General features: G+C 40.4%; 2 protein-coding genes across 2 annotated transcripts; one reads left to right on the top strand and one right to left on the bottom strand.

Annotated features, from left to right (window-relative positions):
- Window positions 1-1,669: 1,669 nt before the first annotated feature.
- On the bottom strand, window positions 1,670-4,965 carry LOC131345207 (coiled-coil-helix-coiled-coil-helix domain-containing protein 5). Its single transcript, XM_058377986.1, has 4 exons — window positions 4,872-4,965; window positions 3,907-4,047; window positions 3,239-3,390; window positions 1,670-2,499 (listed from the first exon to the last, which is right to left on the bottom strand). The coding sequence occupies exons 1-4, from the start codon at window positions 4,931-4,933 to the stop codon at window positions 2,474-2,476; spliced, it is 381 nt and encodes a 126-aa protein (XP_058233969.1). The 5' UTR covers window positions 4,934-4,965; the 3' UTR covers window positions 1,670-2,473.
- Window positions 4,966-5,748: 783 nt separating this feature from the next.
- Window positions 5,749-23,639, top strand: atp13a1 (ATPase 13A1). The gene is made up of 25 exons (XM_058378190.1): window positions 5,749-6,276; window positions 8,089-8,178; window positions 8,363-8,623; window positions 8,698-8,853; window positions 8,956-9,025; window positions 9,425-9,531; window positions 10,631-10,760; window positions 10,896-10,951; window positions 11,119-11,245; window positions 12,639-12,776; window positions 13,634-13,754; window positions 13,843-14,000; window positions 14,172-14,347; window positions 15,239-15,349; window positions 15,434-15,559; window positions 16,812-16,920; window positions 18,085-18,278; window positions 19,074-19,170; window positions 20,277-20,464; window positions 20,637-20,751; window positions 20,844-21,040; window positions 21,123-21,265; window positions 22,249-22,360; window positions 22,669-22,812; window positions 23,056-23,639. The coding sequence occupies exons 1-25, from the start codon at window positions 5,941-5,943 to the stop codon at window positions 23,164-23,166; spliced, it is 3,573 nt and encodes a 1,190-aa protein (XP_058234173.1). The 5' UTR covers window positions 5,749-5,940; the 3' UTR covers window positions 23,167-23,639.
- Window positions 23,640-25,193: the final 1,554 nt, after the last annotated feature.

Genomic DNA, 25,193 nt, shown 5'->3' with positions numbered 1-25,193 from the left:
TTGTGTTTAACAAAAATTATTGGCACCTTTTAAGAACTTTGCATTATTGTCCTATATTTTCTAGGATCTGGATTCTTTTTTAAATTAGGTAGAAAATAAAGAAAATAAAGAAGAAGATTAGCTGAAGAAATCTTTATGGTGGCAAACATTATTGGCACCCCTTAAGAACTTCACATCATTGTGTCTTCTAGGATCTGGGATTTTTATCAGTTTAAAATGATACACTTTTTCTTTTAAAATATAACAAAACAATCCATAGCAAAATTATTGGCACCCTTAAAAAAATGTTTAAGCATTGTGTCTGGGATCTGGGATAGTCATATTAGTTTTTTTTGGAGAGGGGGTTGTTAAAAAAAAAAAAAAGAAAGAAAAAAGAAAATTAAAAAAAGAAAAACAAAAAAGAGAAAATGGCCTAGAGGAAGGTCACATATGGCTGCTCTTTGTTCCTCGCGACTGAGCCGATAATCAGGGGAAAATAACACAAACAACCCTGTCAGGCATGTTAGTCAGTGTGTTCCTGTCCTCCCACTCATCCCATCAGTGGTCAAAGGCATGCGCTAACCCATGAGATCTCCCCCTCTTTGGCTCTTTTTATTCTTCTGCCAGCGGGAAAGCTAGACACGGTTATGAGGGAGAGAAGGAACACATTCCTTCGTTTAATATTATACAGCCATTCAGACGGGAGAGAACTGAGAGACGAGCCACAAAGGGAACCAGGCCGAAATATACTCAACCCCGGGAGATATGAAGAAATATTTTGCGTAGCTTGTTAAAGATTAAGCGCGGTGTCTTTAAACATCACGAACAAGAAAAATGATTCAATCAGACCTTTATGTCTTCTAAATCCTAGAACAAACACAGCTTCATTATGATATGGAGGAGATACGGATTACTTTTCCAATATTTAGCCATATCGTTTATGTATATGTACAAAGTAATATATTTTTAAATATTGAAAATGATCTTTATGACCTTTGTTATTTTATTTTTTTTATTTACATAATACCCGAGTAAAGGTGTAGATTTTTAGCCGTTTTCTGATAAACAGTGAATTCAAGCTCAGCAAATCTTGCATATATAAAGAGCTTGAAGAAAAGCTGTGCATGAAAAGCTGATCAAAAAGCTTTCATTCGCAATATAGCCAGTGCTGTGCAGAAGTATTCACCCCCGTCTATGTTTTGTAGCTTCACAGTGTAGAACTGAAAAGGATTTAATGTCCAGAATTTACACCAAATTTCCCATCGATACAATTCATTACAACTACGGAAGATGTGATTGCATATATATATATATATACACACACCCTGGACGGAATGCCAACCCATCGCAGAGCAATTTAGAGACTCCAATCAGCTTAGAAGCATGTCTTTGTACTATGGGAGGAAACTGGAGCACCCGGAGGAAACCCACCAAGCACAGGGAGAACGTGCAATCTCCACACACAGTGAGCAGGAACAAGACGCGAACCCAGGACGCTGGAGGTGTGAGATGAACGTGCTATATATGCTCTTATCCAGAATGATGTACAAAAGTAGAAGTCTCTATCAATAAATACATTAACATTGGTGCACTAGGTCACAGACTTAGGATACCATCAGAATATAAACTGTGTTGATCTTATTTTATTATATCAACATACAACAATGCATAAAACAAACAGGGGAAAAATAAGAGCTAGTTTAAGTGCTTCAGGAAGAGGTAGGTCTTCATCCATCATTTGAAGACTGTTTGGACGTCTAGGGGAAGTTCATTCCAGGTGCCAGAACAGAGAAGAGTCTAGATGTATACCTTCCTCTTACCCTGAGAGATGGTGGAACCAGTCCAGCAGTGCTAGTGGATCTGAGGAAGCGAGGTGCAGTGTGAGGAGTGATAAGAGCTTTGAGGTAAGATGGTGCTGGTCCATTCTTAGCTTTGTATGCAAGCGTCAGTGTTTTGTATCAGTGGAGTGGTGTGGGAGACAGCTGCATTTTGGATCATTTGCAGTGGACCAATTGCATTCAGAGGCAGACCTGAGACTATATTAACACTTTCAGTCAGGGTTTGGTAATGAAAGCGTATCCCAAACACCCTGCAGTCTGCCTAGATCAGGCAGGTGACCAGGTGAAGCAACCAAAAGACCAAGAGTAACTCTCATCACGATGCTACCATCAACACACTTCACTCCGTTTGTTCAAAACAGATCAAATTTTATTTAGACACCTTAATCTAAAGTCACTTTAAACATGTTGAGGTCTGCAAGTTCCCATTAAAAAAATATATATATATAAGCATGAACTGTACAAACAGACATGATTCCTGACTCGTGGGATCTCCCAGCTTACTGTCGGCTTTCTGTAGAGTTCACAACACTTATTACAATATAGTGTGTGTGTGTGTGTGTGTGAGTGAGTGAGTGAACATGAAATGTGTTCAAGTAGAACCGTGTTAAATTAATAGAGTCCATGACTTAATCCCGCAGTGATGGAAGAAGGTTTCATGTGGGCTGAGATTCTGGATTCACTGCAGAGACAAAACACACTTTCATTACTTTCCGGATTTTTCTACGTTATAACATTCCCAAGTATTCGCTGGAGTCAGGTTTTATCATGGCAAAAAGCTCTGCATGCTGACTTCAGACAGAATCTGTGTCATATTACCGACATTCAGTCAGATGCAAAACTATTGGCACCCTTTGCAAGAATAGATGAGGGAGAATTTATCAGATGAATAAAATAACACACACAATCAATCAGACATTTCCCCTAAAATAATTCAATACATCTCTTTTCGCTTGATAAAAGAAAAAAAAAATGCAAACATATTTTAAATGAATGGTTATTTCACTGAAAAACTGCAAAATTATTAGCACCCTTAAATAACAGTTAAAGAGAAAACACTATAAATGATTTAGGTCTAAAATATTATCAACAATGAATATTAAAAATCATTTTGCAATGGTAAATATATGTAACCTTTTTTAAACATTTTTTATTAGTGCTTTTTTGCTTCGTGTTCAAAACCTTTGACAAGATCTGAGGATGTAGCATTATAAAACACAGTAGGGGTGCCAATAATTTTGCTAACAAAAAAAATGTATTTATCCTACTTAAGAAGAAGGTTTTTGTGTGTGTTTGGGAACACTATACAGTTTCACTTTATGATCAAACCCAAGAAATATATATCACTTTATCAGGAAGGGTGCCAATAATTCAGCACTCGACTGCGGAGGTGAAACACAAGGTCATGAGAAGGACATTACCTAATCCTGTAATGTCCACAGTGTTGGCGCAGGCCAGAAAGCGTGCCACGTGTGACGAGCAGGCCTGAGCTGAGGACTGGTTTTCCCTCAGGCAGCGCTCAAACTCTGCGAACTCTCCGGCACAGTCTGCCCGGATCTTCCTGATCACTGGACTGCATGAGGAAATGAGAAACGAGAAATTAGACATTTTACATGCAGCTATCATTTCTATTATGAAGCCTAACTGCATATAGACGGAGATGATAGATCAGACAAGCCTACCACGAAGATCAGGTCATTAGACTGAAGTTGATATTTATTACAAGAGACTTTATTTTTACCCAAACAACCCCGGCCACACCGGCTGGACTTCACAGACCGTAACTCTGTACGGTCTCTCAGCCCCCTTCTCTACATCCAACATCTCTGAATGAGTAAATAACATATCTTCCTGATGCCCCACAACACTTTTTCGACTTCTGTCTAAATGAAGCAGAGGAACCATTAACACTACACTGATTTATGGGCTAAAAATTTTTTATTAAAGTGCTTAATAATTTGCCTTTAAGTACTTTCAAAACATCCTACGATTAATAGAAAAGAAAGAGTTTATGGACCCAGTGTATCCTAGGACTAACCACTACATGAAATGCTGATGTTTTGGGGAAGGATTTCTGGTGTAGACGTACTGAGAGGAGGTGCACTGAGCCACCTTCACCTTCAGGTGGTGACACTGCTCCTGCCACGCTGATGGATTAGAAGCCACACAGGCTCCGTACTCCTCCATCTCCTTCTGGCAGAATTTGGCTGTAATGTCCATTGCTGCCTGCCTGCAAGGAAAAATATATGAATAAAAAATGAATGAAATTGTAACTCGCAGGAACGACAGACCCTGAACGACTTGCATAGTAATCTTTTTTTTTTAAAAAAGAGAGCGATGCAGCGGCGCTTTAGTGCCAAGTCTGACTTCTGCATCTGTACACAGCTTCCAGGGCTTCACCTTTCATGCTTGTATCACCGTCAACACCACCAAGCTCTTCGTCTCATAGATCTTTAACCAGCTGAGCAGAATCTCATGTTTTTTCAGGAGAAAAAAGGTTAAACCTGTCCTGATATTCGAGATCGTCTTTTCTCCTGTTAATAAATGCATTGTAACTGCTAGCAATGTCACCCTGTGACGTCAGCATGGGACAAAAATGATAACTTCTCAAACAATTACAGGAACACATAACAATTGAGCAGCACAATCCCTAAACCCCTCACAACATAATGAAGTGCAATATAAACTAATTAAATGTTCAAGGTGGAGTTTAACTTTAAAGGTGGATAATTGCCTGTTTACTATCATTTATGAGGAGTACCATGCTGTCAATCATTTCAGACTCTCAGTCAAGCATCCAGTAAAACATCTCCATATAACATACACATAAGTAAAAAAATATATTAAGTAAAACATTAAAGACTACACAATACTATACTTTACTATACCACACTATACCTGTGTTCTATCATATCAAGTGGACAAGCATGTGTACTCTACAGCACTATACAAGCCCTTTTCCTCGTTACAAAGAATCATGAATAACTCAAAATGTGTGAAAAGACTGAGTGGGAATTCTGTATAAGATTGATAACATTAAACACCATAGCTTACATGTTTGACGCTTGGACTGAAATCAGCACCAGATGAAGGTTGAATGGTTTATAGATGCACATGCAAAGTCAACTGGCCCTCACGCTTCCTTCTTCCGACGTTTCTGATTGGTCAGATGTGTACCAAGTTTAAATTCTATTGGACAGCTCAATGTCAATCAAGCTAAAGAGGTGGGTCTTAACACGGGAGAATGTTTCTTAAAGAGCCCTGGTCATGACAACCGTGAGTTATTTTTATATTTTTTTATTTTTCCCTGAACAGATTGATAAATATTTATTAATACATTCCATTAAAAATTCTACATTATTTTATAACAGTTTAGTCATATATTTTATAATATTTCGAGTACGGGTTTAATAATTAGTGACGAAAAACGAAAAAATAAATTCTTTAACACCCACAGATTATTATTATTATTATTATTATTATTATTATTATTATTCCTCGATCTTCCTAACCTTCCACTCATGGGACCTATTTTCAGTAATTGTCATCAGATTTATATTATATTATAATTCTGATAATGATAAGTTTCCAACACTGTAAAAAAATAAAATAAAATAATAATAATAATAATAATAATAATAATAATAATAAAATCACTGCCCCTTGGCTGTATACCACATAGACCACACTTTAATATGTTTTAGAGATTAATTTAAAAATAATACATTATTAATGCAACTCATATTATACGTACAGGATAAATGAGAGAGCTCATGTTATTCTTATTATTATTGTTATTGTTGTTATTATTATTATTATTAATATTATTATTATTATTATTATTATTATTATTATTATTATTATTATATAATATTCTATTTTATATTTTCGGGACCTTCGGTCAACAGAATTCGTTCCCGGAAGTGTCGTCATGGACCTGCGTGCTTGCGTATGCGGAAGCTTCCGTGTGTGTGCGGTTGCTGCTGGTTTTTTATTTAAATCTACAGTAGCCGGACCGGGTGGTGATTAAACTGTTTAAATTATTTTCCTCCATTTTCGACCGTGAGGAGAAAGTGGAGAACAGAAAGAGGACTAAAAGACGGAGGAGGAGGGATAAGCCAGAATGGTGGAAGCTAAAAAACCGGGGGATATGGCCACGGACGGGATTCGGGAGCCGGCCCCGTGCATGAACCACAACTCGGACAGCGCTATGAGCGACGAGCTGGTCAGCTCCGTGTCCCTGTACCGGCGCAGGCCGCGGCTGCTCCACGGCACGGTGCTCCCGTTCGCCGTGCTGCTCTACCCGGGCTGGTTGTACGTGTGGATCGGAGTGTACGGCGCTGCCGAGTATCCGGAGGCCGGCCTGCTCGGGCTCGCCGCCATCGGGATCGCGCACGTCCTCACCGTACTGTCGGGTTACTGGTCCGTGCACGCGCACTGCTGGCTGACCTGCTCCAAGGTAATGCATTGCTCTGTGTGTGTATTTGTGTGTATTTGTGTGTATTTGTGTGTGTATGCTTAATAACGTGTGATTATCGCACAACACAGCGCCCGCATCAGTGCACATAAGAATGACGTGTGCAAAAAAACACTTTCACAATTCCATCTGTTTGCCAGTGTCTCTCCTGTACTATCTCTCTCTCTCTCTCTCTCTCTCACACACACACACACACACACACACAAATGCGTTCATTCAAATCGACACATAATTCAGAATCAATCATTCAGAATGAAGTGTCCAAAAACTTCCTGATTTCTAATTCACCACTGAACTTTTACTGCCCCGGTGCTTATTGTAGTATTTTCCAGTCCTAACACTCCTGTAACATGTAAATGACCCTCTAACTCTGACCCTAAATCTCTCAGGATCTCCTGGGACATCCTGAGAGCATCTGGACCTGGGGTCTGTCCCCAAAACACTGGGTGCAAGGCAGAACCCTGACACCCTGGGGTAGTGGTGGCTGAAGTAGTTAAGGCTCTGGGTTGTTGTTCAAGCCCCAGCACCACTGGGCAATTTCACTGTTGGGCAATTGAGCAAGCCCTTATACAGGGGTGCTGTATCATAGCTGCCCCTATGCTCTGACCCCAACTTCTTCACTTGGGATATGCGAAGAAAAGAATTCCACTGTGCTGTAATGTGTGTGGCGATAATAAAAGCTTCATGACCTCAGTTCTAACTGACATGGGAAAATACACACACACACGCATCTAGGGACAGTATTAGTGTAGCGAGTATGTTTTTGAGAGGAGGGATGAAAGCAGAGAACCATGAGAAAATGGTATTATTTTGGGGGTGTTGCATGGTAATTAATAAGAAATCATGAATGTGGACTTTTTTAGTGTTTTCTCAAAGACCTGATGGTTGCTATAAATCCCTGTATATCTGCACACATCGTTGTTATCTGAGACAAAATGATTTGTAAAAGTGCGATACTGAAAATCAAAAAGTTCTTGTGCAAGTTTAGAAAATGAGTCAATTATGAGCACTTACTTTCAGACCTTGGATGTAATAAAAAATGTCTAAATTGCCTTTACCAATACCCTGTACCTATACCCTGATTTTCCTATTTAATAATACTAATGCTTTAATATACCATTGACCTATACCCCTATTTTCCTATGTAATAATACTATAAGGTGTGTGTGTGTTGGGGGGGGGGTCATGTGGTACCACATCTATGCTCGTTGGTGATGGCGAATAAGGAGAAGTTATTTTTAAGAGAACTTGGGGAAGTTACATAGAAATCTGTTTTACGTAACGCTGCACAATCGACTCTGTTCTTGAATTGGTTTGCACCGAGATCACAACTTAAACACAGTTTTAATTATTTTTGCACAGCTCAGTGTTAGCTCCAGCATCAGCATTCGTATTAATTCACTTTGACTGTATATTTAACACTGTTTAAGATTCATAACTGAGTAAAAAGAGAATAATTAAAGGAGTTAATCACGTCAGATCACATTATTCAGCAAAGCATGGGACAAAGTAGGATGTGAATCTTAAAGCAGCACATAAAAAAAACGGATATAAAATATACATGCATATTTGTCTCTCTCAGCTGTTTTATTATTATTACTTCTAATTGTGTGATGGCTTATTGCTTTAAAATTAGCTGCACGCTTCATGTTATCAGAATCAAGAATGTTTGGCAGATTTAAAAAATAAGAAAGCAGTAAAAGTCAGACGATTCTGTGTGTGTTAATGCAAAATCTTTCCATGTTGAATCTCGATGCGTTTGAGTTGATTCATCCGTCTGTGTGTTTCTGACAGGAGCCTGATCCGAGCAAGGCGACCCTGGCTAAAGTAGTCCCCACCCCTAACAACGGCTCCGCCGAGCTCGTAGCCCTGCAGCGAGACAAGGTGAGACCGCTGATCCTTCCCGTAAGGAAATAATGACTACTGTCTGTTTAATGATTAATGATAGGAGTGTAGATGAAGAGTTGATGGGTTTCGCATTAAAAGCACTAAAGATATTAAGACCGCAGTTTAGCATCAGATTTATTTATTTATATGTTTGTTTGTTTGTTTGTTCGATGTGTGTCAGGACGAAGACTCCCAAGACGTCCTGTCCTTCGAGTTCCAGAAGATCCGCTACGTTTTCGACTGCGACAGGAAGCTCTTCTTGCCCGTAGCCTTCCCCGTGGATCAGCCGCTGGGATATTTCCAAACATGGAGAGGATACCAGGAGGAGCCGGACCTGAGGGCTGCGGAGAAGCGATACGGGACGAACCGCGCCGAGATGGTGGTGCCTGACTTCCTGGAGCTCTTCAAGGAGAGAGCGACTGCGCCATTCTTCGTCTTTCAGGTGAAAATTTGTTGTCGTCGTTGTTGTCTGTAACATCTGTAGGTTGTAAATTCACATCTTTTCTTGTTGCGCAGGTGTTCTGCGTGGGTCTGTGGTGTTTAGACGAGTACTGGTACTACAGCGTCTTCACCCTCTTCATGCTCGTCGCCTTCGAGGCGTCTCTGGTGCAACAGCAGATGAGGAACATGTCCGAGATCCGGCGAATGGGGAACAAGCCCTATATGATTCAGGTAACAGCAGCTCTTCAATTCAGCTGGATTTCCTGTATTGATGTACCTCACTTTAACTGTAACATAGAAGATGTTTGTGATCTGGTAACATCTGGTCCTCAGGTTTACCGGAACAGGAAGTGGAGACTGATATCTAGTGATGAACTTGTAGCTGGTGATATTGTTTCGATCGGTAAGCATCATGGGAGTTTTGTGGGAACCAGGGGTTCTTACTCTGTGTGTGTGTGTGTGTGTGTGTGTGTGGCTTGTTTTCTGAGGTGTAGACTACATCCTTCTGACCCATTTTAACAGTAACAGTAACAATCTGTATTTATTATACCACTCTTACATGTGACCTCATGATGCACTGCATTCAGCATTAATAACATCATTAGATTTAATATAAAAGGTCACTATTGCCACCAACCATCAGCGTGAACAATGCTCCTGTACCCTGTACAGCACACCTCACTTCCTGCTGCTAAAACACAAGTCCAGGAGGTAGATCAGATCAGCTCTGTACCATTCCTCTGCTTGAAAAGGTTCCTGAAGAGGTTCCTGTGTTGAAATCGTATCTGTATCGTCTCCACAGGACGCTCTCCTCAGGAGAACCTGGTCCCATGTGACGTGCTGCTGCTACGAGGACGCTGCATCGTGGACGAAGCCATGCTGACCGGCGAGTCGGTGCCTCAGATGAAGGTCAGTGTCACGCCTCATTGAGATTTCCCTTATTCAGATTTCATACGATATATATAAAATATTTAAAAAATGAAATTAATGAGATCGTTTTTTACACAGACTTTGGTTTACATGTAAAGAACCTTTTTAGGCGATTCACAAGATTTGCAGTGTTGCTTCTTTTGTAACGAGAGTTCAGATTAATTTATTGAGCTTTTCTGAAGCCTAAAAATCCACAAGAACCAGTGTGTATTCTTTCCACAATTTGGGGCATTGGTGGCTCAAGTGGTTAAGGCTCTGTTTTGCTGATCAGAAGATCAGGGTTCAAGCCCCAGCACCACCAAGCTCCTCTGTTGGGCCCCTGAGCAAGGCCCTTAACCCTCTCTGCTCCAGGGGTGCTGTATCATAGCTGCCCCTGCACTCTGACCCCAACCTTCTCAGCTAGGATCCGCGAAGAAAAGAATTCCACTGTGCTGTAATGTATATGTGGAGATAATAAAGGCTTCATGCCCTCAGTTCTTTCTTTCTTTATGTATAGCTCCCCATTGAAACTAATGCAGATGTGTGACACTGACCATTCTACTGAAGTGTGTGGTCACTGTAGCTCTCATTTGTGATTTTTAACTTTATTTGATGTTCCGTGTACGGTTTGTTTGAGTCTAATGACTTAAATGTAGAAAACAGTCCTATAGCGAGAAGTTATGCGAGGATGTGGATCAAAGTCTTTCATAATGCGCATTAAACAGCTTAAAAATGATTTAAGTAAGACTTTGGATCTATGTCATCATGGCACCGGAGTCATCAGTGTCCCAGTGTGTAGTGAGTCAGAGACCTTTCCAGTGCACATGATGCACTGATTCACTATCCAGGGAGCTAGAGAGCTGATGGTTAGCTCAAGTGGTTAAGGCTCTGGGTCGTTGACCAGAAGATCGGGGTTCTGTATCATAGCTGACCCTCTAACTTAACTTATGATTGAAACACAACCATGTTCTACACATCTTTAGGTTATTTATAGACATAAGAGAACTTGTGATTGTAGCATCTGGACACCTGGATGATCTGAGTGAGGCGTCATTCTCACTGTGTGTGTGTGTGTGTCTGTGTGTGTGTGTATCTGCAGGAGCCAATTGAGGATTTGGACTCGGACAGAATCCTGGACCTGCAGACGGATTCCCGGCTCCATGTCATCTCCGGAGGAACGAAAGTGGTCCAGCACAGCCCCCCTCTCCGAGCCAGCGCAGGCCTCAAACGTCAGTCTGTTACACCCTGTCATCTCTCTAATGCCTCCTTTCATTTTTTTTTTTTTTTTTTCAGTCACACGACCTGCGGGTCATTATGCTGTTGCTTATTCATATGAACATGTCCGTCTTGTCTTTTCTGTGCAGCTGTGGATAACGGCTGTGTGGCGTACGTCTTACGCACAGGCTTCTACACATCTCAGGTGAAGAGACCCCCCAGATATGATTCTCACTTAATAATATGCCATAATATGACTTTTTGTGGAGGAACAATTGAATGTAATATTTAACAGATATACTGAAATGGTTCTTCTGTTCGGTGTGCAGACTTTGGTAGTTTAATCAGGTGTGTGTGTGTGTGTGTGTTCAGGGGAAATTATTACGCACCATTCTGTTCGGAGTGAAAAGGGTCACAGCCAACAACCTGGAGACGTTCATCTTCATCCTTTTCCTGCTGGTGTTTGCCATCGCTGCAGCCGTATATGTCTGGGTGGAGGGTGAGTTACACACACACGTTAACTAGTCCCAGCCTCAGCTCAGACATCACGCCTGCTAACTGCCTGCTAAACGTCTGATGCATATGGCACACAAAATTTGGAAACACTTCAGAAATTTGGAAGTCGTCATCTGATTGGTCGGATTCTACAGAGTTTTCCAGAGACGTGTGTGTTTAATGGCTCACCTCGAAAGCTCTCCTCTCTATTTCCCTCATGGAAGAATGAAGATGTCGTGTTTACATTATACTCATGTAATACTGACACAGTTACACGATGCTTCCTCTTGCACTGTATCACTTATAACGATGTGCCATTACTGCAGTATTGTTTATGCTGTCTATACTGTTATTTTTGTTTTTTTATCTATTAATAACTATTTAATTACTCCTTGTTTTAAATGTTAGGCGCTAAGAACTACTAGCCCTATATTTTTTTTTTGCACCACTGTGTGTACACAGTGACAGTGAAGAAGTTCGTTCATTCATTATAAGGATCAACTAAACGCTGATAGACTCATTCATTTGCAAGATAAACGAACGTATATATCTCCATGGAATAAAACATAACAATAATCTTTTTTTTTAAAATCTCATAAACATAAAGAAAAGCAAAACGTACCTCACATGCATTCTTTGTTTGTTTTTTTATTATTTTATTTTTTAGAAGTAGACTTAAAAACCTTGCTGTTTTATTTATTTATTTATTTATTTATTTATTTATTTAATTAATTAATTAAGAGAAGCTACACCTTCCTCCTGGTGGTCCAGCAGCTGGATCCCGTGCTCTCATTGCCGTGGCCCGCGTTCGATTCCCAGGCAGGACGCTAACCCAGCCACTGAAGAGTTTAACTCTCAGTGCCGGTCCCAAGCCTGGATACAATGGGAGGGTTTTGTCCAGCGTAAATCTTGTGCCAAATCAAAACACGCGCATCAGATGATCCACTGTGGCGACCCCAAACAGAGAGTAGCCGAAAGAACAACAACAAGAGAAGCTACACCTCCTTTTCGCTCCAAACTCATGACTTGAACTCACCTGATGTCGTAATTACGACTTTCCATCTCACAAACACCAACTTCCCAGAAGGATTGGAATACACAGTCAGAACCAGCGCTTTAATATAAACCTGAGATGTGTTGCTTCGTTGTTGTGGAAGATTAAACCAGCACCTTCTGACCAATCAGATTTGAGGATTTAAGAGCACTATGGTTTAACACTAAGCTAAGACATGCACAATAACCGGTAGCGATTTATTTTAACACTATCCTTTAACATATCTGTCCTTCACAGAGTAATTAAAGACGTGTCATGTCACGTGTGGCCAAAGATCATTTTAGAGATGAATGTCTAAATCTACCTGTCTTATTTATATATATTTTCCTCTGTCCTCATTCAGGGACCAAAGACCTGAGCAGGAACAAGTACAAGCTGTTCCTGGAGTGCACGCTCATCCTGACGTCTGTAGTACCTCCCGAGCTTCCCATCGAGCTCTCGCTGGCTGTCAACACCTCACTCATCGCCCTGGCCAAACTCTGTGAGTGTCTTTGTAATATTAAAAAAGAAAAAGAATTAAGAAGGAAAAACTAGGGAAAAGGTTGCACATAATTCACTGTATAGTGACGGAGTGCTTTGAAAGGTAGAAATGTATGAGTCAGTGGAGAATTCCCGTGATTGTGGCAGCAGATTTAGATTTTTTTCTTTAAAAAAAAATCTGATAAAAATCTTCCACACTTTATTTATTTATTTTTCTACAGTCATGGAAAACATGCAGTTAAACACACAAATGTGGTGTATTATTATTAATATTATTATTAATAATAATAATGATATCAAATACAAAAATGTGGTTTGTCAGCATCCACTGACATTATATTATTATTATTATTATTATTATTATTATTCATTTGTTTGTTTGTATTTTAAGTATGTGTCTGTCTTCATCGTTAGATCAAGTACTTGTGCTTCTAATTTAGACCAAAAACCCCCCAATAATTACATACATTTTATCACAACTATTTGAAATAGCCTCAAAATCAAGATTTTTTGGCAAAAAAAAAAAATCTGGAGGGAGTGTAACAGGGTTGTGTGAATTTTGTATATATAATCTATAATTAACGGCTCTTGGGAAGAGATTTCACACTCTGTATGTGGATGTAATATGATATTTGAAGACTTTAATAAGTGTTTTTATTTAAGGTACAATGTAGTTATAGGAAGATAGTGAGAAGAGTTTTTAGAGGTTGTTGAAGATCACTTTATCTTTATTTTTAAATGTCTTTTATCTTCCTCCGTGTGAAGCACCTCGATCATGAACTCACCCATATTTAATTATTTTAAATCAAGAAACTTTTTATGATCAGACTTCTCTCTGTTTGCGTGTCCCTTCTGCAGATGTGTTTTGCACGGAGCCCTTCAGGATCCCTTTCGCAGGAAAAGTGGAGATCTGCTGCTTCGATAAAACCGGAACGCTGACCAGCGACAGCTTGGTGGTCCGTGGCGTGGCCGGACTGAGGTAGAGACTGGCGTGGTGTAGAAATATATCCTTCTGTATGGTTAGGCACTCTGGTGTAAAACTTTTTATTTCCTCTCCTATGCTGTAGACAAGGGAAAGAGGTGATGCCGGTGTCTGAAATCCCGGTCGAGACTCACAGAGTCGTCGCTACGTGTCACTCTCTGGTGACCCTCGATGACGGTCAGCTGGTGGGAGATCCGCTGGAGAAGGCCATGCTGACCGCAGCAGACTGGAGCCTCACTAAAGGTCTCAACAAGCTTTAAAAATCTCTAGAAAAGTGTGCTGTTTAAAATTTGTTTACTGACCAACAATCTAGTATCCCCGCTGTAGTCATATTTCTAGCATTTGCATTAAATCCAGCCATTATTACAGCTTTCTGAGTTTGTTCACTCACTCTCCCTTTCTCTGTCTTTCCAGACGAAAAGGTGTTTCCTCGTGCAATAAAGACCGCCGGCCTGAAGATTCACCAGCGGTTCCACTTTGCCAGCGCCCTGAAGAGAATGTCCGTCCTGGCATCGTACGAGAGACTGGGATCCACTGACCTCTGCTACATCTCCACTGTCAAAGGAGCTCCAGAGACGCTCAGGAGCATGGTGAGCTCCAATACGACGACCTAACAGTTATTCAGACCATTACTGTTTATTTGGGCTAAAGGGGCACTATGTAATCATCAGCACCTTCTTGCAGCCTATGAGGGGAATTAATTAATACACAAAACTCTTAGAAAGGATAGAGGCGGAGCCTGAGCAGCTTTGGGGGCGGGGCTAATATTCTAGTAGACATATCAGGCATGAAGAAGTTTATTATTAGGTGTTTTATAATGTTTGGAAACAAGTTACAGAGTGCAGCTTTAACTTCTGAGTTTTATGAGAGGTGGATTTGTGCCGCGTCAGCATTTCACAAAAAATAATATGCTGGTTTATTTTTATTTATTTATTTTTTTCATGCTATATATCTGTGAAAGGAGATGTTTATTTTTTGGCTTGTGCCTTGACATCAAATTTTCTTATAAAAGTATACAGTTTTATTCTTAAAATATTTTATAAACACAGTTTATTCTGCAAAGTTTAGCTTTGTGCCATGTTTATTACTCCTTTTACATGTTTCTACATGTCTAAAACATACTAATTTCCTTAAAGCTGCAGTTTGTAATCTTTAAAGGTGTATTTATATCTGTAATATTTATAATATTTATCTATAATAATTCTCCTACTTGTGTAAACATGTGACTTGGAATAATACTATGCTACAGATCTGTCCTATTTCTTTTTTTCTTTCTTTCTTTTTTTTTGGCTTCTAGTTACATTTTTCTGGGCCAGAAATTGGCTCCGCCCCCTGGCCAGAACAAAGCTGCTACCTCCTTAACAGCTAACGTACAAGACACATGTAGTTTTTATATTTTCAAGGAACCCTTGCTAACATTTTCACTGAACTTCTTTCCCTTGGAAATTGCGAAGCGCTCCTTTAACTCCGCTTTGCTCCAGTTTTCAGTGTGTCCGGAAAACTATGACGAAGTGCACAGAGAGATGTCTCGCGAAGGAGCTCGAGTTCTAGCGCTGGGATACAAGGAGATGGGACACCTGAGCCACCAGCAGGTACTCCGTGTCTGTGCGAGTGAAATGCAGCGTCCTGTTGTTTCTGTTTGACCGCGTGATGTTGACCGGTGTGTCTGTGTACAGGTGCGGGAGATGAGTCGTGATGCTCTGGAGTGTGACCTGAGCTTCGCCGGCTTCATGGTGGTCTCCTGTCCACTTAAGAATGACAGCAAGGCGGTTATCAGGGAGATCCAGGAAGCTTCGCATCATGTGAGCATTCAAAACACACACTTGCATCTGCACATAACAATAACTTTCTGTCCTTAAAGTAAACATTACTTGCTTTAATATCATCATAAAAAATCTATATATATTTTAATCATCTATGAATGCCCCTAAATAGATACCAAAATGGCTTAGAAACATCTTTACACCTTTACCCTTACTATAAACATCAGGACATATGATTATGCAATGGGGAAACACCCTTACTCAGCAAAGCATGCAAATTCTTTGGCTAAAAAGTTGCACTTAGGACATCATCCATGATGATGTGCATATCAGGCTGTGATTGGTTCACAGCTTTCGAGCCTACTTTGTGACCTCACTATCTGATCTGATATTATAAATAACTTTCTTTGGATCAGATTTATACAAAACTACTAGATAAAATCTGACTGAGGGGAAAAAAGCAAGCATCAGGCGGTAGTACTGCTTTAGCCGGAACGCAAAAAACTGAGTATTATACACATCATATTGCCAATGTCCCATGCACATGAGTGTAATATGGAGTTGTCCCGCCCTTTGCAGCTATAACAGCTTCAACTCTTCTGGGAAGGCTTTAGACAAGGTTTAGGAGTGTGTTAATGGAATTTTTGAATTTTTGAGAAGTTCCTTCTCACCAAAACTCGCTCATCCATGTCTTTATGGACCTTGCTTTGTGCACTGGTATGCAGTCATGTTGGAACAGGAAGCGGTCATCCCCAAATAAGGTTCCCACAAAGTCGGGAGAATGAAATTGTCCAAAATGTCTTGGTATGCTGAAGCATTAAAGTTCCTTTCACCTGAATTCAATGATTTGGAAGGGTTTCCCAAAACCTTTGGCAATATAGTGTGCGTGTGTGTGTGTGTGTGTGTGTGTGTGTACAATAGTTCCATAAACAAGGAATGAATATTAAATGACATTTTGGATACAATGTGGCCATATGTATTGCTTATTTTTGCATTAATGGTGGAATTAAGTTGAATTGAACTTTACCGTTACAGTTTTTCCGCTAACATCAGCTTCCCTTCTCTTTTTATTTCATATTCATCTGACAGACTTTATAAAAACTGTCAGAAATTATTTTGATGAAAAAAATCTAATTTGCTGTGACAGCAAGGCAAGCAGAGTGATATAGGATTGGTTACAGGAAATATAAGCTACTTGGAAAGCCTTTCGTCCAGTCAGATGGGTGTAAATTGTTGCATAAACAGCATCAGTGTCTCCTGTATGTAACTCATGAACCATCTTTGTTATCAGGTTGTAATGATCACAGGGGACAACCCTCTGACCGCCTGTCACGTGGCCCGAGAGCTACACTTCATCCAGAAGGAGCACACACTAATCCTGCAGCCTGGACCTACACATGGTAATGAAGCTGTAGAGATGAGAGATACGATTTGTTGTTGTTGTTTTCTATATTCTGTAATAGCTGTTCTTCATTTTTCTATTAGAATTGCACTTTATAGACAGTCCCTAGGTTCACGCTAACGAGTGACATTCATTGTCTATACACAACTGCGACAAGCGAAGTTCATGCAAATTAGTTACGACTCTGTAAAGGCTCATATCCATACGATAGATTTGAGAGATTCCTGCCGTCTCCTGACACATGTGGACATACGTTTTGTTTTGTTTTTTCACTTCCCCGCTCGCAAAAATGTATTTCTTGCCTGCAGTTAGTTTTACTGATTGATGCCATCCATCCATTTTCTATACCCGCTTTATTCCTAATTAGGGTCACAGGGATCTGCTGGAGCCTATCCCAGCACGCATTGGGCGAAAGGCAGGGGTACACCCTGGACAGGTCACCAGTCCATCACAGGGCCACATATATAGACAGACAGCCACACACACTCACACTCACTCCTATGGGCAATTTAGAATTACCAATCAACCTAATGTACATGTTTTTGGACTGTGGGAGGAAACCAGAGTACCCGGAGTAAACCCACACAGGCACTGGGAGAACATGCAAACTACACATAGACTGTTTGATGCTTATAACCTCTTATTAATGGTGTATAAAGTCGTTATTAGGAAGAAAATGAATCTTTGCAAGAAAGCAGTGATTGCTACATAGGGAGCGTACAGAGATTAGCACAGGTAGCTTGTGAAAGAAACTAGTACAAAGACTAGCACACCAACTTTCAATTTCAGTTTCAATTTTATTTTTCATATGAAGTTTAAAAAGAATATAAAAAGCCTGGTAAGAATGTAAGGTGATATCTGGAAGATGTCCATCACATCCAGCCATCTGGATGATTTCACTGCATTATTCTCTTGACTATGGCTTTCTTAAAGGTCTGATATACAAAGTGTGAAACATTTTGGAAGACAAGGTGTTCATTTATGGAGACTTTGGTACACTATATATGTTACATCAAATCTCTTTTTATTTTATTTTATTTTATTTTTGCCTCTCTTTTTAAAGTCCACTAGTCCACCACCACTGTATTTGTGGACATGATGATGATGATGATGATTATGATCTCAGTCATGTGTATTGATGTGTCTGTGTTTTGTCATGCAGGTGATTGGCAGTGGGAGTCTATAGACGGCAGCGTTCATGTTCCTCTCTCTCCTTGCACTGTGCCATCTCTGGTTACCAGCTATGACCTGTGTGTGACCGGAGAAGGCCTGAACCGGCTGACCTACGACCCTCGAGTACTCAACGCCCTGCTGCCTCACATGCGAGTCTTCGCTCGCGTCAGTCCAAAACAAAAGGTCATTTTTAGAAACTATTATATTTGTTCTGACGCACAAGTAGCCGTGTTACAGGATTGCTCAGTATCACGTCAGTAATGTTTTCTAAGCTTCTGTAATTAAAAACACAAATGCTGAAGTCAGTCATTGTATGCATCAGCTGTTTTAAGTCCTCATTCACAACTCCATACACCGTATTTGAATACTGATTGCCTGTTTTGAGCGACTAAAGCTGTTTTAAGGCTTTTGTTCTGTTGATTTATTTAGATTTTAATCAGTTGCAGGACAAAGTTTGCTGCCCCGTTCGCTTCCATAGAGCTATTATTATAGACTGCATAACAGACTATTATAAACTGCAACAAGCAGCACAAGCGCTCCATTAGAGCAATGATTTCCTTTTTGCTTTTCAGTGGAGAAGGACGAATATATGAGGCAGTAAATGACAAAAAAATTAGTTAAGCTACTCAGCAGGACGTGTTAGAGATCTTGCCTCGGTTTGTTGTCAACAGTAAACATATTAAAATTTACAACATAAGCGTTTCGTATCACGGCTTCAGTGTATCGCTTCATGTCGTGTGTGTGTGTTGTGAGTGGGGATGATGAGCGAGAGCAGAAAAACATCTTAATGCTGTGTAATATTAGAATTATTATTGTTGAATTCATTTCTACTAAAGCTGCAGTATTGTAACAGCTCTTTAGTCAGCAATGATCACAAAAGTATTGAGATGAATAATACCTGCATGTACAGTACAAGGAGAGTTAATTCCTGTCACAAAGACACCAAAAAACCCTAAATCTCTCATTTCATTCCTGCAGGAGTTTGTCATAACCAGTCTGAAGGGGTTGGGCTTCGTCACCCTCATGTGTGGTGATGGCACTAACGACGTCGGAGCACTGAAACACGCCCACGTAGGTAAGATCAGCCCGGACTTAACATAGAAATTAATAAATACAAACATAATCCATTTCTGAAGTCACGGCTCGTCCCTCCTGAGCTCCCGTTTGGCCGGCTGTAGAGGAGAAAAGCTCCGAAATCCCGCCTCATCAAGGGCTTATTTGATTTGCAGAGCCGAAACATGTTCTCACGCGCGAGAGCCGATCTGCTCACACACGCAGCACTGCCGATGGGAAATCGAGGCTGGGATCTTAATCGCTTTATTTACAAAACGCTTCTCAGCAATGCTGCGCAGACACAATATGGTCCGGCGTGTTCGGAGCGCACTGTACACACTATAGCAGCTTGTGTCTTAAAAAAAGAAACGAAGGAGATTTATATTTCTGCTGTCTGTTTACAGGAATGTTTATTTGTTTATTTGTTTGTTTGATTTCTAATACATCACAGTACTTTTACACTATAGGGAGAACACAGAGAGTGGTAAAGGCAGGGGTGCCAATAATTATGACACAAGTAGCTTTGATTTTTGACGAGCGTTTTATTCTTTTAGAAGGAATTCATTTGAGTGAAATGTTAGATCTTGCTCTAGTTTTTTGTGCATAAATGTAGCTTTAAAAGCTTTCACAAAAGCTGGGGGTGCCAATAATTTTGCAGCTGCCTGTAGCATAATTCCATCAAATCATTTTAGAAGATGTGTTTATTGACTTTCTGGATAAATCCTGGTATTTTCTAATATATTGATATATTTTTTACATTTAAAAGATACAGTAAAATTAATTTGACTAAGGGATAAACTTGAAATGTAAAGAAATATAGAATTAAAAATAAATAAATAATAATAATAATAATACAAATATAATAATAATTATTATTATTATATTTAATATGATTTTTTCCCCCTTAAATTGGCTAAATAATTGTTATTAAAAAAAAATTGTAATTTTAAAATATTATTTAAAAATAACCAGGAGTATTATTTAATCCATGGATCATTTGTGTAATCATTTATTATTTGTGAATGAAGCATAATTATTATTTTCTCTATTATTTATTATCTTTATATTGAACCCAAGTTGATTATTTCGTCCACGTTAATCATGCCCCTGTGTCGTCTCTGCTAACAGGCGTGGCTCTGTTAGCTAACGCACCCGAGCGCCTGCCGGAGAAGAAGAAGCGAGGGCGAGAGAAGGAGTCTGTCGCTGGAGATTCCAGGCCCATGCCTCCGCCGTCCAGCTCCGGGGGAAAAGTGAGCTCGCGGGCATCCAGACACCGAGTGATGGCTCAGAGAGAGGAGCAGCTCGCTGCTCAGAAGGTCTGTAGCATCTCCATACATGTGTCTGTAACACGTGTTCACTAGGATTAAAGTGAGTCTCAGCTCAGAGGGTGGGGTTGTGATGGAGAAAGGTTTGAAGGAACTGGTTTATTTAATTGGTTTTTTCCAGTTTTTGTGTTTGACTGTTTTCTGTGCTCTAATTGTGTTACAGGAGAGGATAAGTCAGGTACTGCGTGAGCTGGAGGAGGAACAGCTTCAAGTCGTCAAACTAGGAGACGCCTCTATAGCCGCTCCGTTCACCTCTAAACTCTCCTCAATTCAGTGCAGTGAGTAACACACACACACACACACACACAGAGCCCATCTCTTGCATAGAAGCAGCTCGGTTTTTTTAACGCGTAGCCGTCTCTGCTTTCAGTCTGTCACGTGATCAAGCAGGGCCGCTGCACTCTGGTGACCACGCTACAGATGTTTAAGATCCTGGCCCTGAACGCTCTGGTGCTGGCATACAGCCAGTCTGTGCTCTACCTGGAGGGCGTGAAGTTCAGCGACTTCCAGGCGACTCTTCAGGGTCTGCTGCTCGCCGGCTGCTTTCTCTTCATCTCAAGGTCAAAGGTAAGAAGAAAAAAAAAATACTCTGTGTTCTACCGTGGCGAATTCTCGAGAGTCTGAGGTTTAACGAGCGTCTGCTTTGCAGCCCCTGAAGACGTTGTCTAAAGAGCGACCCTTGCCCAATATCTTCAACCTGTATACGGTTCTGACCGTGCTGCTCCAGTTCAGTGTGCACTTCTGCAGTCTGGTTTATCTGTACAGAGAAGCGCAGAGCAGAAGCCCTCCCAGGTATCCACACATCTCCTTCATCACCAGTGTGACCTGCTGCACACATTTTACATTTCAACAGGAAGATTTTTGTTTGGGGTCTAATCGTGTGTGCATGTAGTTTTGTACCTAAACCATTCATACACACATTTCAGAATCTGAATCCACAGTCATGCACAAACCCCCTCTAGTGGTAGAAGAGTGTCACTGTAGGTAAACTTACACCTATCAGGCATAACATTATGAGCAGTGAGAGGTGAAGTGAATAACACTGATGATCTCCTCATCATGGCACCTGTTAGTGGGTGGGATATATTAGGCAGCAAGTGAACATTTTGTTCTCAAAGTTGATGTGTTAGAAGCAGGAAAAATGGACAAGCGTAAGGATTTGAGCGAGTTTGACAAAGGGCCAAATTGTGGCGACTGGATCAGAGCGTCTCCAAAACTGCAGCTCTTGTGGGGTGTTCCCAGTCTGCAGTGGTCAGTATCTATCAAAAGTAGTCCAAGGAAGGAACAGTGGTGAACCGGCAACAGGGTCATGGGCGGCTAAGGCTCATTCATGCATGTTGGGAGCGAAGGCTGGCCCGTGTGATCCGATCCAACAGACGAGCTACTGTTGCTCAAATTGCTGAAGAAGTTAATGCTGGTTCTGATAGAAAGGTGTCAGAATACACAGTGCAGGACGGGTCAGGGCTGTTTTGGCAGAAAAAGGTGGACACAAACAGTATTAGGCAGGTGGTCATAATGTTACGCCTGATCAGTGTAAACTGAGGCTCTTATCTCATCTCACTGACAGTAATAGCTGATATTTTGCAGAATGATCAGTTTGTGCAGCACACACACACACACACACACACACACACACACACACACACACACAAGCCAGAGCTTCTTATTCTTTAATTCTATAAAGATTCACATCAAGCTAAAGATAGACATTTCTCAAAGCCTGAGATTTGCACTTATTTCTGTTTCTTTCTCTTCTTCTTCTATCTTTCCCACAGAGAGGAGCAGTTTGTGGATCTGTATAAAGAGTTTGAGCCCAGCCTCATCAACAGCACTGTGTACATCATGTCTATGGCCATGCAAATGGCTACGTTTGCTATTAACTATAAGGTAACATTATTTTTTTTTATTGTTACGGGTGGTCAAGGAGTGACTGAGTATCATCTTTAATAAGAAACTCACTCAAAGACCTAACACTGGAGACTCCTTCCTTGATCTAAAATACACACTTAGCGTAACTGTTTATAGACTGAATTCACACCTCATTGTGCCCCTAGCCTTCAAGGATAAATATACATGTTTTTTCTCTGAACAGAGACACATGTCAAGTTGTTGTCCATTGTAACCACACACACACACACACACACACACAGTACTACAGATGAACTGAACAGCATACTATGTGATTGTGGTCGCAGGGCCATCCGTTTATGGAGTCCCTGACTGAGAATCGGCCATTACTCTGGAGCATTGCCATATCTGGACTCGCTATCGTGGGGCTGCTGTCGGGCTCGTCTCCTGAGTTTAACGAGCAGTTCGCCCTCGTGGACATTCCAACAGAGGTGAGGATCTACGGCTGGAAGTGCACCTGAATCCTAATTAATCAGCTTACATGTGGCGTATAAATGATAATGGCTGTGTAATATATATCGCTCACTGGGTCATCATTCATTCAAATAGCGTTGTCTTTAGACCGAGTGTTTAAAACGTCTTCTTGTTGTTCATCATTTAATGCACAATTTGAAGCAGAAAGCGGTTATGAAGCTCAGATGGAATAATAATATTTTTGTGCTTTATCCTTACAGTTTAAGCTGGTCATAGCCCAGGTGCTGGTGGTGGACTTCGTGGCAGCGCTGCTTGTGGACCGAGTTCTGCAGTTCCTCCTGGGTAAAGGGACCCTGCGGTTGCGCAACTGAACTGACCCCAGCTGCCAAAGCAGCTACTGCCCCTGAACTCAGACTGTAAGCCAGAGGGGGGGGGAGTGAAATCGGCCCTGTGACACTCACACTCATGAAGGAGCGGTGATGGACTCGCCAGGCAATACTGGACACACCCCAGTGTTCTCAGTCTTTCTGCTCTTTCTGTCTATTTTTCTTTTTCCTTTTCGCTCCTTCATCCTTTTCGGTTATTTGTTACCCCTTCCATCCGTTCTAACCTCCTTCCCGATGCTGAAAGGCCAAGACGATAACAGTATTGTGTGGACCGAGTGTGTGTGTGTGTGTGTGTGTGTATGTATATGTATGCCTGTGTGTGTATGTGTGTTGGGTGCGTGTGAGTCACGCAGCTGACCGGGCCATTGTCTTAAGAGAACTGCAGAGTGTTTAATTTTTTGCTTTGATTTTGTAAAAAGACAGATGTCAAACTTATAAAAAGACCAAAAATCTTTAACTGTGTCACGTCACTTCTTTATCACCAGAGTGTTTATATACAGGAAATCTACTACTGCTGTAAACATCTGTATAACATCTGTACACTTCTATAAATGCAGCCTAGTTTTATGGGATGATTAAGAAATATGTTTGATATGAAAGGAGAAAATAAAGGAGAGACACTGACAGAATTTAAATACTTGGTCAGTATGGCAGTAGAAGAGAAGATACAATAATAACTGATACTTTATCTATTTATATAACATATGAGGAGTATTGTGGCGCTAATTTTGTAAAGCCGGACCAAAAATCCTTCCAAAAGTACATTTCATATTTTAGATTAGATTAGAATCAACTTTACTGTCATTGTGCAGAGTACATGTACCGAGCCAATGAAATGCAGGTAGCATCCAACCAGAAGTGTATAAGTGGCATATTTACAATAAATTACAGTAAAGATATACAGCTATGGGGGTTATATGTACAGGAGAATGGATGTCTTATGTACAGGTGTAGCAGGAATTATAAATAGGTATAATAAAATATCTATATCTGGATGTACAATCAATGTATAGTAATGAAGATATGTTAAGAATTAACATGAGTGCTACTTACTGATCAACGGTCATGTGTGTAGCAGCTACAGTTTGGTCTGGACGTCAGTTTTATGAGAGGAAAAATAAGAGAAATATTCTAATGTCAATGTTAACAAGAGGGTTCCAAGTAACTGGTGCTTCAGGCCTGTGATAAATGAATTCTAACAATGGTTCCAACACTGCTGCTGCTTGGACAGTTGCTAATAATGATAATAATATGAAAAGCACACACACACACACAGATACACAAACAAGGGTGTACTACTGACTAAAATATTGCACTTTGTATAAATTCTATTTATCCTCATTACCTTCTCCATACCTTCTCCGTACTTTATAATCCATCCATTTTCTATACCCGCTTTATTCCTAATTAGGGTCACAGGGATCTGCTGGAGCCTATCCCAGCACACAGTGGGCGAAAGGCAGGGGTACACCCTGGACAGGTTCATATTTTATTATATTCTAGTTTATTTTATTTTAATGTATTATATTTATTATTCTTATTTATTTTAATTGTTGCTGTATCCCAATTCCCCTATCCATCCTAAATAGTATCCAGGGTTAGAATTAGTCTGTATGTTGAAATGAGAATCCCAAAGGTGGACCTGGATGAACTGCTCTTTCTGGTAGATTTTCGGATCTTGGCTCCATGGACACTTTTTCAGCTAATATAACCCCAGTTCCTTGTGTGAGGTAGGAAGTGGAGTATTTTCTAGATATGTAAATGAAACATGGAAAAATAAATCCAGGTCAATTCATTTATGTAGCATAATATTATGTTATTATTAATGACGTCATGCATTTTCTAATCTCGGCTTCATGGACACCTATTCATCTATACACACAAATGTATGCACTATTTCTTCACGAAAACAGGGACATACGTGAAGTATGTGGTATAAGTTTGTGGATTCGGATGCAGCAAAAAACGTTTCTAAGCTGTGATTGCTTTAGCAAACATCCAGAGTGTTTATC

This window comes from Hemibagrus wyckioides, linkage group LG24, assembly GCF_019097595.1.
Source record: "Hemibagrus wyckioides isolate EC202008001 linkage group LG24, SWU_Hwy_1.0, whole genome shotgun sequence".
NCBI classification, from domain to species: domain Eukaryota; kingdom Metazoa; phylum Chordata; class Actinopteri; order Siluriformes; family Bagridae; genus Hemibagrus; species Hemibagrus wyckioides.
The sequence above is the reverse complement of the archived record's forward strand: the minus strand, read 5'-3'. Positions and strand labels throughout refer to the sequence as shown.

What these genes read in the sequence shown, in the direction of transcription:
- LOC131345207 (XM_058377986.1), bottom strand. Translation starts at nt 4,933, where the DNA reads ATGTGCATCTATAAACCATTCAACCTTCATCTGGTGCTGATTTCAGTC. An exon ending in GCTCAGTGCACCTCCTCTCA is followed by an intron (nt 3,391 to 3,906) that starts GTACGTCTACAC and finishes TTCCTCATGCAG; the next exon opens with TCCAGTGATCAGGAAGATCC. An exon ending in TGTGGACATTACAGGATTAG is followed by an intron (nt 2,500 to 3,238) that starts GTAATGTCCTTC and finishes TTGTCTCTGCAG; the next exon opens with TGAATCCAGAATCTCAGCCC.
- atp13a1 (XM_058378190.1), top strand. Translation starts at nt 5,941, where the DNA reads ATGGTGGAAGCTAAAAAACCGGGGGATATGGCCACGGACGGGATTCGG. An exon ending in ACTGAAACACGCCCACGTAG is followed by an intron (nt 19,171 to 20,276) that starts GTAAGATCAGCC and finishes CTCTGCTAACAG; the next exon opens with GCGTGGCTCTGTTAGCTAAC. An exon ending in CGTTTGCTATTAACTATAAG is followed by an intron (nt 22,361 to 22,668) that starts GTAACATTATTT and finishes TTGTGGTCGCAG; the next exon opens with GGCCATCCGTTTATGGAGTC.